General features: G+C 41.9%; 1 protein-coding gene across 1 annotated transcript in view; it reads right to left on the bottom strand.

The window, feature by feature from the left end:
- The window catches only part of MYOD1 (myogenic differentiation 1), a 75,275-nt gene extending 63,383 nt beyond the window's left edge, over nt 1–11,892 (bottom strand). Inside the window, exon 1 of the mRNA XM_073564685.1 lies at nt 11,308–11,892. Within this exon, the coding sequence (XP_073420786.1) occupies nt 11,308–11,856 (549 nt within the window). The 5' untranslated portion in view covers nt 11,857–11,892. The remainder of the gene's footprint in view (nt 1–11,307) is intronic.
- Between the last annotated feature and the right edge of the window lie 3,684 nt (nt 11,893–15,576).

Genomic DNA, 15,576 nt, shown 5'->3' with positions numbered 1-15,576 from the left:
AACTCCCCGACAACAGATCAGCACCAATATTACAGCCGATATGTTGTATCACAGACTCCCTGATAACAGATCAGCACCAATATTACAGCCGATATGTTGTATTACAGTCTCCCGGATAACAGATCAGCACCAATATTACAGCCGATATGTTGTATCACAGACTCCCCGATAACAGATCAGCACCAATATTACAGCCGATATGTTGTATCACAGACTCCCCGATAACAGATCAGCACCAATATTACAGCCGATATGTTGTATCACAGACTCCCCGATAACAGATCAGCACCAATATTACAGCCGATATGTTGTATCACAGACTCCTTGATAACAGATCAGCACCAATATTACAGCCGATATGTTGTAGCACAGACTCCCTGATAACAGATCATTTGCAATATTACAGCCGATATGTTGTATCACAGACTCCACGATAACAGATCAGCAACAATATTACAGTCGATATGTTGTATCACAGACTCCCCGATAACAGATCATTTGCAATATTACAGCCGATATGTTGTATCACAGACTCCCTGATAACAGATCAGCACAAATATTACAGTCGATATGTTGTATCACAGACTCCCCGATAACAGATCAGCACCAATATTACAGTCGATATGTTGTGTCAGAGACTCCCTGATAACAGATCAGCACTAATATTACAGCAGATACGTTGCAGCACAGACTCACTGATAACAGATCAGCACAAATATTACAGCAGATATGTTGTATCACAGACTCCTTGATAACAGATCAGCACCAATATTACAGTCGATATGTTGTGTCAGAGAATCCCTGATAACAGATCAGCACTAATATTACAGCAGATACGTTGTAGCACAGGCTCCCTGATAACAGATTACCAATATTACAGCCGATATTTTGTATCACAGACTCCCTGATAACTGATCAGCACCAATATTACAGCTGATATATTGTATCACAGACTCCCCGATAACAGATCAGCTGCAATATTACAGCCGATATTTTGTATCACAGACTCCCTGATAACAGATCAGCACCAATATTACAGCTGATATGTTGTATCACAGACTCCCTGATAACAGATCAGCACCAATATTACAGCCGATATTTTGTATCACAGACTCCCTGATAACAGATCAGCACCAATATTACAGCCGATATGTTGTATCAGACTCCCCGAAAACAGATCAGCATCAATATTACAGCCGATATGTTGTATCACAGACTCCCCGATAACAGATCAGCACCAATATTACAGCTGATATGTTGTATCACAGACTCCCCGATAACAGATCAGCACCAATATTACAGTCGATATGTTGTGTCAGAGACTCCCTGATAACAGATCAGCACTAATATTACAGCAGATACGTTGCAGCACAGACTCACTGATAACAGATCAGCACAAATATTACAGCAGATATGTTGTATCACAGACTCCTTGATAACAGATCAGCACCAATATTACAGTCGATATGTTGTGTCAGAGAATCCCTGATAACAGATCAGCACTAATATTACAGCAGATACGTTGTAGCACAGGCTCCCTGATAACAGATTACCAATATTACAGCCGATATTTTGTATCACAGACTCCCTGATAACAGATCAGCACCAATATTACAGCTGATATATTGTATCACAGACTCCCCGATAACAGATCAGCTGCAATATTACAGCCGATATTTTGTATCACAGACTCCCTGATAACAGATCAGCACCAATATTACAGCTGATATGTTGTATCACAGACTCCCTGATAACAGATCAGCACCAATATTACAGCCGATATTTTGTATCACAGACTCCCTGATAACAGATCAGCACCAATATTACAGCCGATATGTTGTATCAGACTCCCCGAAAACAGATCAGCATCAATATTACAGCCGATATGTTGTATCACAGACTCCCCGATAACAGATCAGCACCAATATTACAGCTGATATGTTGTATCACAGACTCTCTGATAACAGATCAGCACCAATATTACAGCCGATATGTTGTATTACAAACTTCTTGATAACAGATCAGCACCAATATTACAGCCGATATGTTGTATCAGACTCCCCGAAAACAGATCAGCACCAATATTACAGCCGATATGTTGTATCACAGACTCTCTAATAACAGATCAGCACCAATATTACAGCCGATATGTTGCATCACAGACTCCCCGATAAAAGATCAGCACCAATATTACAGCCGATATGTTGTATCACAGACTCCAAGATAACAGATCAGCACCAATATTACAGCCGATATGTTGTATCACAGACTCCCCGAAAACAGATCAGCACCAATATTACAGCCGATATGTTGTATCACAGACTCCAAGATAACAGATGAGCACCAAAATTACAGCCGATATGTTGTATCACAGACTCCCTGATAACAGATCAGCACCAATATTACAGCCGATATTTTGTATCACAGACTCCCTGATAACAGATCAGCACCAATATTACAGCTGATATGTTGTATCACAGAATCCCCGATAACAGATCAGCACCAATATTACAGCCGATATGTTGTATCACAGACTCCCCGATAACAGATCAGCTGCAATATTACAGCCGATATTTTGTATCACAGACTCCCTGATAACAGATCAGCACCAATATTACAGCTGATATGTTGTATCACAGACTCCCTGATAACAGATCAGCACCAATATTACAGCCGATATTTTGTATCACAGACTCCCTGATAACAGATCAGCACCAATATTACAGCCGATATGTTGTATCAGACTCCCCGAAAACAGATCAGCATCAATATTACAGCCGATATGTTGTATCACAGACTCCCTGATAACAGATCAGCACCAATATTACAGCCGATATGTTGTATCACAGACTCTCTGATAACAGATCAGCACCAATATTACAGCCGATATGTTGTATTACAAACTTCTTGATAACAGATCAGCACCAATACTACAGCCGATATGTTGTATCAGACTCCCCGAAAACAGATCAGCACCAATATTACAGCCGATATGCTGTATCACAGACTCTCTGATAACAGATCAGCACCAATATTACAGCCGATATGTTGTATTACAAACTTCTTGATAACAGATCAGCACCAATATTACAGCCGATATGTTGTATCAGACTCCCCGAAAACAGATCAGCATCAATATTACAGCCGATATGTTGTATCACAGACTCCCCGATAACAGATCAGCACCAATATTACAGCCGATATGTTGTATCACAGACTCTCTGATAACAGATCAGCACCAATATTACAGCCGATATGTTGTATCACAGACTCCCTGATAACAGATCAGCACCAATATTACAGCCGATATTTTGTATCACAGACTCCCTGATAACAGATCAGCACCAATATTACAGCTGATATGTTGTATCACAGAATCCCCGATAACAGATCAGCACCAATATTACAGCTGATATATTGTATCACAGACTCCCCGATAACAGATCAGCTGCAATATTACAGCTGATATGTTGTATCACAGAATCCCCGATAACAGATCAGCACCAATATTACAGCTGATATATTGTATCACAGACTCCCCGATAACAGATCAGCTGCAATATTACAGCCGATATTTTGTATCACAGACTCCCTGATAACAGATCAGCACCAATATTACAGCCGATATGTTGTATCACAGACTCCCTGATAACAGATCAGCACCAATATTACAGCCGATATGTTGTATCACAGACCCCCTGATAACAGATCAGCACCAATATTACAGCTGATATGTTGTATCACAGAATCCCCGATAACAGATCAGCACCAATATTACAGCTGATATATTGTATCACAGACTCCCCGATAACAGATCAGCTGCAATATTACAGCTGATATGTTGTATCACAGAATCCCCGATAACAGATCAGCACCAATATTACAGCCGATATGTTGTATCACAGACTCCCGGATAACAGATCAGCACCAATATTACAGCCGATATGTTGTATCACAGACTCCCCGATAACCGATCAGCACCAATTTTACAGCCGATATGTTGTATTACAGACTCCAAGATAACAGATCAGCACCAATATTACAGTCGATATGTTGTATCACAGACTCCCCGATAACTGATCAGCACCAATTTTACAGCCGATATGTTGTATCACAGACTCCCCGATAACCGATCAGCACCAATTTTACAGCCGATATGTTGTATTACAGACTCCAAGATAACAGATCAGCACCAATATTACAGCTGATATGTTGTATCACAGACTCCCCGAAAACAGATCAGGACAAATATTACAGCCGATATGTTGTATTACAGACTCCTTGATAACAGATCAGCACCAATATTACAGCCGATATGTTGTATCACAGACTCCTTGATAACAGATCAGCACCAATATTACGGCCGATATGTTGTATCACAGACTCCCTAATAACAGATCAGCACCAATATTACGGCCGATATGTTGTATCACAGACTCCCTAATAACAGAGCAGCACCAATATTACGGCCGATATGTTGTATCACAGACTCCCTAATAACAGATCAGCACCAATATTACAGCCGATATGTTGTATCACAGAATCCCCGATAACAGATCAGCACCAATATTACAGCCGATATGTTGTATCACAGACTCCCTAATAACAGATCAGCACCAATATTACAGCCGATATGTTGTATCACAGACTCCCCGATAACAGATCAGCACCAATATTACAGCCGATATTTTGTATCACAGACTCCCTGATAACAGATCAGCACCAATATTACAGCTGATATGTTGTATCACAGACTCCCCGATAACAGATCAGCACCAATATTACAGCCGATATTTTGTATCACAGACTCCCTGATAACAGATCAGCACCAATATTACAGCTGATATGTTGTATCACAGAATCCCCGATAACAGATCAGCACCAATATTACAGCTGATATATTGTATCACAGACTCCCCGATAACAGATCAGCTGCAATATTACAGCTGATATGTTGTATCACAGAATCCCCGATAACAGATCAGCACCAATATTACAGCCGATATGTTGTATCACAGACTCCCGGATAACAGATCAGCACCAATATTACAGCCGATATGTTGTATCACAGACTCCCCGATAACCGATCAGCACCAATTTTACAGCCGATATGTTGTATTACAGACTCCAAGATAACAGATCAGCACCAATATTACAGCCGATATGTTGTATCACAGACTCCCCGATAACTGATCAGCACCAATTTTACAGCCGATATGTTGTATCACAGACTCCCCGATAACCGATCAGCACCAATTTTACAGCCGATATGTTGTATTACAGACTCCAAGATAACAGATCAGCACCAACATTACAGCCGATATGTTGTATCACAGACTCCCTGATGACAGATCAGCACCAATATTACAGCTGATATGTTGTATCACAGACTCCTTGATAACAGATCAGCACCAATATTACGGCCGATATGTTGTATCACAGACTCCCTAATAACAGATCAGCACCAATATTACAGCCGATATGTTGTATCACAGAATCCCCGATAACAGATCAGCACCAATATTACAGCCGATATGTTGTATTACAGACTCCAAGATAACAGATCAGCACCAACATTACAGCCGATATGTTGTATCACAGACTCCCCGAAAACAGATCAGGACAAATATTACAGCCGATATGTTGTATCACAGACTCCTTGATAACAGATCAGCACCAATATTACGGCCGATATGTTGTATCACAGACTCCCTAATAACAGATCAGCACCAATATTACGGCCGATATGTTGTATCACAGACTCCCTAATAACAGAGCAGCACCAATATTACGGCCGATATGTTGTATCACAGACTCCCTAATAACAGAGCAGCACCAATATTACAGCCGATATGTTGTATCACAGAATCCCCGATAACAGATCAGCACCAATATTACAGCCGATATTTTGTATCACAGACTCCCTGATAACAGATCAGCACCAATATTACAGCTGATATGTTGTATCACAGACTCCCTGATAACAGATCAGCACCAATATTACAGCCGATATTTTGTATCACAGACTCCCTGATAACAGATCAGCACCAATATTACAGCCGATATGTTGTATCACAGACTCCCTGATAACAGATCAGCACCAATATTACAGCCGATATTTTGTATCACAGACTCCCTGATAACAGATCAGCACCAATATTACAGCTGATATGTTGTATCACAGACTCCCCGATAACAGATCAGCACCAATATTACAGCCGATATTTTGTATCACAGACTCCCTGATAACAGATCAGCACCAATATTACAGCTGATATGTTGTATCACAGACTCCCTGATAACAGATCAGCACCAATATTACAGCCGATATTTTGTATCACAGACTCCCTGATAACAGATCAGCACCAATATTACAGCCGATATGTTGTATCACAGACTCCCTGATAACAGATCAGCACCAATATTACAGCCGATATTTTGTATCACAGACTCCCTGATAACAGATCAGCACCAATATTACAGCTGATATGTTGTATCACAGACTCCCCGATAACAGATCAGCACCAATATTACAGCCGATATTTTGTATCACAGACTCCCTGATAACAGATCAGCACCAATATTATAGCTGATATATTGTATCACAGACTCCCCGATAACAGATCAGCTGCAATATTACAGCCGATATTTTGTATCACAGACTCCCTGATAACAGATCAGCACCAATATTACAGCCGATATGTTGTATCACAGACTCCCTGATAACAGATCAGCACCAATATTACAGCCGATATTTTGTATCACAGACTCCCTGATAACAGATCAGCACCAATATTACAGCTGATATGTTGTATCACAGACTCCCCGATAACAGATCAGCACCAATATTACAGCCGATATTTTGTATCACAGACTCCCTGATAACAGATCAGCACCAATATTACAGCTGATATGTTGTATCACAGAATCCCCGATAACAGATCAGCACCAATATTACAGCTGATATATTGTATCACAGACTCCCCGATAACAGATCAGCTGCAATATTACAGCCGATATGTTGTATCACAGACTCCCTAATAACAGATCAGCACCAATATTACAGCTGATATGTTGTATCACAGAATCCCCGATAACAGATCAGCACCAATATTACAGCTGATATATTGTATCACAGACTCCCCGATAACAGATCAGCACCAATATTACAGCCGATATGTTGTATCACAGACTCCCGGATAACAGATCAGCACCAATATTACAGCCGATATGTTGTATCACAGACTCCCCGATAACCGATCAGCACCAATTTTACAGCCGATATGTTGTATTACAGACTCCAAGATAACAGATCAGCACCAACATTACAGCCGATATGTTGTATCACAGACTCCCTGATGACAGATCAGCACCAATATTACAGCCGATATGTTGTATCACAGACTCCCCGAAAACAGATCAGGACAAATATTACAGCCGATATGTTGTATTACAGACTCCCAGATAACAGATCAGCACCAATATTACAGCCGATATGTTGTATCACAGACTCCTTGATAACAGATCAGCACCAATATTACGGCCGATATGTTGTATCACAGACTCCCTAATAACAGAGCAGCACCAATATTACAGCCGATATGTTGTATCACAGACTCCCCGATAACCGATCAGCACCAATTTTACAGCCGATATGTTGTATTACAGACTCCCCGAAAACAGATCAGGACAAATATTACAGCCGATATGTTGTATTACAGACTCCCAGATAACAGATCAGCACCAATATTACAGCCAATATGTTGTAGCACAGACTCCAAGATAACAGATCAGCACCAACATTACAGCCGATATGTTGTATCACAGACTCCCCGAAAACAGATCAGCACCAACATTACAGCCGATATGTTGTATCACAGACTCCCTGATAACAGATCAGCACCAATATTACAGCCGATATGTTGTATCACAGACTCCCCGAAAACAGATCAGGACAAATATTACAGCCGATATGTTGTATCACAGACTCCTTGATAACAGATCAGCACCAATATTACGGCCGATATGTTGTATCACAGACTCCCCGAAAACAGATCAGCATCAATATTACAGCCGATATGTTGTATCACAGACTCCCTAATAACAGAGCAGCACCAATATTACAGCCGATATGTTGTATCACAGACTCCCGGATAACAGATCAGCACCAATATTACAGCCGATATGTTGTATCACAGACTCCCCGATAACCGATCAGCACCAATTTTACAGCCGATATGTTGTATTACAGACTCCAAGATAACAGATCAGCACCAACATTACAGCCGATATGTTGTATCACAGACTCCCTGATGACAGATCAGCACCAATATTACAGCCGATATGTTGTATCACAGACTCCCCGAAAACAGATCAGGACAAATATTACAGCCGATATGTTGTATTACAGACTCCCAGATAACAGATCAGCAACAATATTACAGCCGATATGTTGTATCACAGACTCCTTGATAACAGATCAGCACCAATATTACGGCCGATATGTTGTATCACAGACTCCCCGATAACAGATCAGCACCAATATTACGGCCGATATGTTGTATCACAGACTCCCCGACAACAGATCAGCACCAATATTACAGCCGATATGTTGTATCACTAACTCCCTGATGACAGATCAGCACCAATATTATAGCCGATATGTTGTATCACAGACTCCCCGAAAACAGATCAGCACCAATATTACAGGCGATATGTTGTATTACAGACTCCCGAAAACAGATCAGCACCAATATTACAGCCGATATGTTGTATCACAAACTCCCTGATGACAGATCAGCACCAATATTACAGCCGATATGTTGTATCACAGACTCCCCGAAAACAGATCAGCACCAATATTACAGCCGATATGTTGTATCACAAACTCCCTGATGACAGATCAGCACCAATATTACAGCCGATATGTTGTATCACAGACTCCCCGAAAACAGATCAGCACCAATATTACAGCCGATATGTTGTATCACAAACTCCCTGATGACAGATCAGCACCAATATTACAGTCGATATGTTGTATCACAGACTCCCCGATAACAGGTCAGCACCAAGATTACAGCCGATATGTTGTATCACAAACTCCCTGATGACAGATCAGCACCAATATTACAGCCGATATGTTGTATCACAAACTCCCTGATGACAGATCAGCACCAATATTACAGTCGATATGTTGTATCACAGACTCCCCGATAACAGGTCAGCACCAAGATTACAGCCGATATGTTGTATCACAGACTCCCCGATAACAGATCAGCAGCAATATTACAGCCGATATGTTGTATCACAGACTCCCCGATAACAGATCAGCACCAATATTACAGCCGATATGTTGTATCACAAACTCCCTGATGACAGATCAGCACCAATATTACAGCCGATATGTTGTATCACAGAACTCCCCGATAACAGATCAGCACCAATATTACAGCCGATATGTTGTATCACAGACTCCCCGATAACAGGTCAGCACCAAGATTACAGCCGATATGTTGTATCACAAACTCCCTGATGACAGATCAGCACCAATATTACAGCCGATATGTTGTATCACAGAACTCCCCGATAACAGATCAGCACCAATATTACAGCCGATATGATGTATCACAGACTCCCTGATAACAGATCAGCACCAATATTACAGACGATACGTTGTAGCACAGACTCCCTGATAACAGATCAGCACCAATATTACAGACGATATGTTATATCACAAACTCCCTGATAACAGATCAGCACCAATATTACAGCCGATATGTTGTATCACACACTCCCCGATAACAGATCAGCACCAATATTACAGCCGATACGTTGTAGCACAGACTCCCTGATAACAGATAGGCACTAATATTACAGCCGATATGTTCTATCACAGACTCCCCGAAAACAGGTCAGCATCAGCACCAATATTACAGCCGATATGTTGTGTCACACACTCCCTGATAACAGATCAGCACCAATATTACAGACGATATGCTATATCACAGACTCCAAGATAACTGATCAGCACCAATATTACAGCCAATATGTTGTATCACAGACTCCCCGATAACAGATCAGCACCAATATTACAGCCGATATGTTGTATCACAGACTCCCTGATAACAGATCAGCACCAATATTACAGCCGATATGTTGTATCACAGACTCCCCGATAACAGATCAGCACCAATATTACAGCTGATATGTTGTAGCACAGACTCCCTGATAACAGATCAGCACCAATATTACAGCTGATACGTTGTAGCACAGACTCCCTGATAAGAGATCAGCACCAATATTACAGCCGATATGTTGTATCACAGACTCCCCGATAACAGATCAGCACCAATATTACAGCTGATATGTTGTAGCACAGACTCCCTGATAACAGATCAGCACCAATATTACAGCTGATACGTTGTAGCACAGACTCCTTGATAACAGAACAGCACCAATATTACAGCCAATATGTTGTATCACAGACTCCCCGATAACAGATCAGCACCAATTTTACAGCCAATATGTTGTATCACAGACTCCCCAATAACAGATCAGCACCAATATTACAGCCGATATGTTGTATCACAGACTCCCTGATAACAGATCAGCACCAATATTACAGCCGATATGTTGTATCACACACTCCCTGATAACAGATCAGCACCAATATTACAGCCGATATGTTGTATCACACACTCCCTGATAACTGATCAGCACCAATATTACAGCCAATATGTTGTATCACAGACTCCCCAATAACAGATCAGCACCAATATTACAGCCGATATGTTGTATCACACACTCCCTGATAACAGATCAGCACCAATATTACAGCCGATATGTTGTATCACACACTCCCTGATAACAGATCAGCACCAATATTACAGACGATATGCTATATCACAGACTCCCTGATAACAGATCAGCACCAATATTACAGACGATATGCTATATCACAGACTCCCTGATAACAGATCAGCACCATTATTACAGCTGATAAGTAGTAGCACAGACTCCCCGATAACAGATCAGCACCAATATTACAGCCAATATGTTGTATCACAGACTCCCCGATAACAGATCAGCACCTATATTACAGCCGATATGTTGTATCACAGACTCCCTGATAACAGTTCAACACCAATATTGCAGCCGATATGAGGATAGGATTACATGTGCAGTTTATTATCAGTCACAATGTAACTTCTACTTTTCAAATACAACCAGAGTGGAACTTCTATTTCCTACACTTGGGATTTTTTTTCTTCCACGTACAAGCAGAAGTTTGGGATGGTCTCGTCTTACATTGCCGTCTGAGCAGTTGGAGCTGGGGCTGCAGGCGTCGGATTCCCCGTTGTAATGCTTCATCACCGGGTAGTAGGAGTCCTCTTGGTTTCGGAGCAGAGCCTGCAGTCTCTCAATGTAGCTGATGGCATTGCGCAGGATCTCCACCTTGGGCAGTCTTTGGTTGGGGTTGCTGGATGTGCACCTTTTCAGAGTCTCAAAAGCCTCGTTGACTTTGCTGAGTCGCCTCCTCTCCCTCATGGTGGCTGCCTTTCTGCGGTCTGCATTGGTGGTCTTCCTCTTGCAAGCCTTACAAGCCCAAAGTAGACACCTTCCTGCCTGGTGGTGGCCAATGGGGGCTCGGACATGCTCGTCTTCATTATGGTGCTGGTGGTCTTCAGGCTTCAGCATTGTGACGTGCACTAGCCTGGGGTCCAGGTTTTCAAAAAACTGCATGTCTGAAGTGTTGAAGCAGGTGTCGTCATAGAAGTCATCAGCAGCAGAGAAGGAGCAAAGGGAAGTGTCAGCCTGAATTTCCATGTCCCGAAGAGGATGTGACAGCAAGTCCATGGAGACCACCAGACAAAATGCCCCAAGTGCTGGAACGACTCGGAGGATCCAGGAGAAGACGAGCCAGGGGTCGAGACAAGTGCTGGAAATCAGCAGATGAACCCGAATATAAATGGACAGGGGTCTCCGGGGAGGACTCATGTCACACTTGTCTTATCATCAGCCAATCATCGATCAGAAGGTGTGGCAGCAGAAGGTCCTCTGATTCGTAAAGAGTTTAAATCTCCTGAGAAAAGTTCTAAACTGTCCAGAAGTTTAGGGAATGTGAAGGAATCTTTCCAGTGCAAAGGGAGACCACCATGGATGAGTGTGTCCAGTGCTGAGCGCAACCTCCATAGGTGGATACAATCAGTAATGAGATTAACCACAAAAGACACAGCGAATCAGTCCTGTTCTGAGAGAAATCATCATGGACGGATGTTCCTGATGTTGAAAGTAAGGGCTCGCTCACACTTGAGAAGAAATCGAACAAATGCAATCTGATAAAAAATTGGATTGCACTTGGACCAATGTTATTCTGTGATTGTGTACTCATCTGCGTTTCTTTTTCAGCTCCAGTCGGATCAAGATCAGACTGAAAAAGATCCACAGCATGCTGCAATTGCATGCAAAACTCGGATCGCACGCACTCAAACAAGTCTATTGGTGCGTGTGACACATCACACTGCACTCAGATATCACCAGATGTTCACCGAATGCGGCGTCGGGGAGATTGGACTGTTCCTGTCATGGGAGCCTTCACACTCTTAATTGGGACAGATTTGTGCTCTGACGCGACAATCCAGACAACGTCCTCCACGGTGTCTTATCACTGTCAGTTACTTAAGCCACCACCCTACAGACTCCCCGATAAAAGATCAGCACTAATATTACAGCCGATATGTTGTATCACAGACTCCCCGATAACAGATCAGCACCAATACTACAGCCGATATGTTGTATCACAGACTCCCCGAAAACAGATCAGCACCAATATTACAGTCGATATGTTGTATCACAGACTCCCCGAAAACAGATCAGCACCAATATTACAGTCGATATGTTGTATCACAGAATCACCGACAACAGATCAGCACCAATATTACAGCCGACATGTTGTATCACAGAATCACCGACAACAGATCAGCACCAATATTACAGCCGACATGTTGTATCACAGACTCCCCGAAAACAGATCAGCACCAATATTACAGCCGATATGTTGTATCACAGACTCCAAGATAACAGATCAGCACCAATATTACAGCCGATATGTTGTATCACAGACTCCAAGAAAACAGATCAGCACCAATATTACAGTCGATATGTTGTATCACAGAATCACCGACAACAGATCAGCACCAATATTACAGCCGACATGTTGTATCACAGACTCCAAGATAACAGATCAGCACCAATATTACAGCCGATATGTTGTATCACAGACTCCAAGATAACAGATCAGCACCAATATTACAGTCGATATGTTGTATCACAGAATCACCGACAACAGATCAGCACCAATATTACAGCTGATATATTGTATCACAGACTCCAAGATAACAGATCAGCACCAATATTACAGTCGATATGTTGTATCACAGAATCACCGACAACAGATCAGCACCAATATTACAGCCGACATGTTGTATCACAGACTCCAAGATAACAGATCAGCACCAATATTACAGCCGATATGTTGTATCACAGACTCCAAGAAAACAGATCAGCACCAATATTACAGTCGATATGTTGTATCACAGAATCACCGACAACAGATCAGCACCAATATTACAGCCGACATGTTGTATCACAGACTCCAAGATAACAGATCAGCACCAATATTACAGCCGATATGTTGTATCACAGACTCCAAGATAACAGATCAGCACCAATATTACAGTCGATATGTTGTATCACAGAATCACCGACAACAGATCAGCACCAATATTACAGCTGATATATTGTATCACAGACTCCAAGAAAACAGATCAGCACCAATATTACAGTCGATATGTTGTATCACAGAATCACCGACAACAGATCAGCACCAATATTACAGCCGACATGTTGTATCACAGACTCCAAGATAACAGATCAGCACCAATATTACAGCCGATATGTTGTATCACAGACTCCAAGAAAACAGATCAGCACCAATATTACAGTCGATATGTTGTATCACAGAATCACCGACAACAGATCAGCACCAATATTACAGCCGACATGTTGTATCACAGACTCCAAGATAACAGATCAGCACCAATATTACAGCCGACATGTTGTATCACAGACTCCAAGATAACAGATCAGCACCAATATTACAGCCGATATGTTGTATCACAGACTCCAAGATAACAGATCAGCACCAATATTACAGCCGATATGTTGTATCACAGACTCCCCGATAACAGATCAGCACCAATATTACAGTCGATATGTTGTATCACAGAATCACCGACAACAGATCAGCACCAATATTACAGCCGACATGTTGCATCACAGACTCCAAGATAACAGATCAGCACCAATATTACAGTCGATATGTTGTATCACAGAATCACCGACAACAGATCAGCACCAATATTACAGCCGACATGTTGTATCACAGAATCACCGACAACAGATCAGCACCAATATTACAGCCGACATGTTGCATCACAGACTCCAAGATAACAGATCAGCACCAATATTACAGCCGATATGTTGTATCACAGAATCACCGACAACAGATCAGCACCAAGATTACAGCTGATATGTTGTATCACAGACTCCCCGATAACAGATCAGCACCAATATTACAGCCGACATGTTGCATCACAGACTCCCCGATAACAGATCAGCACCAATATTACAGCCGACATGTTGAATCACAGACTCCCCGATAACAGATCAGCACCAATATTACAGCCGATAAGTTGTATCACAGACTCCAAGATAACAGATCAGCACCAATATTACAGCCGATATGTTGTATCACAGACTCCCCGATAACAGATCAGCACCAATATTACAGTCGACATGTTGCATCACAGACTCCCGGATAACAGATCAGCACCAATATTACAGCCGACATGTTGCATCACAGACACCAAGATAACAGATCAGCACCAATATTACAGTCGATATGTTGCATCACAGACTCCAAGATAACAGATCAGCACCAATATTACAGCCGATATGTTGTATCACAGAATCACCGACAACAGATCATCACCAATATTACAGCCGACATGTTGCATCACAGACTCCAAGATAACAGATCAGCACCAATATTACAGTCGATATGTTGTATCACAGACTCCCCGATAACAGATCAGCACCAATATTACAGTCGATAAGTTGTATCACAGACTCCCCGATAACAGATCAGCACCAATATTACAGTCGATATGTTGCATCACAGACTCCCCGATAACAGATCAGCACCAATATTACAGTCGATAAGTTGTATCACAGACTCCCCGATAACAGATCAGCACCAATATTACAGTCGATAAGTTGTATCACAGACTCCCCGATAACAGATCAGCACCAATATTACAGCCGATATGTTGTATCACAGACTCCCCGATAACAGATCAGCACCAATATTACAGTCGATATGTTGCATCACAGACTCCCCGATAACAGATCAGCACCAATATTACAGTCGATAAGTTGTATCACAGACTCCCCGATAACAGATCAGCACCAATATTACAGCCGATATGTTGTATCACAGACTCCCCGATAACAGAT

Source organism: Dendrobates tinctorius, unplaced genomic scaffold (genome assembly GCF_039654945.1).
Source record: "Dendrobates tinctorius isolate UK_male_01 unplaced genomic scaffold, ASM3965494v1 ptg000473l, whole genome shotgun sequence".
NCBI lineage: Eukaryota > Metazoa > Chordata > Amphibia > Anura > Dendrobatidae > Dendrobates > Dendrobates tinctorius.
This window is presented reverse-complemented; position numbering and strand designations above follow the sequence as displayed.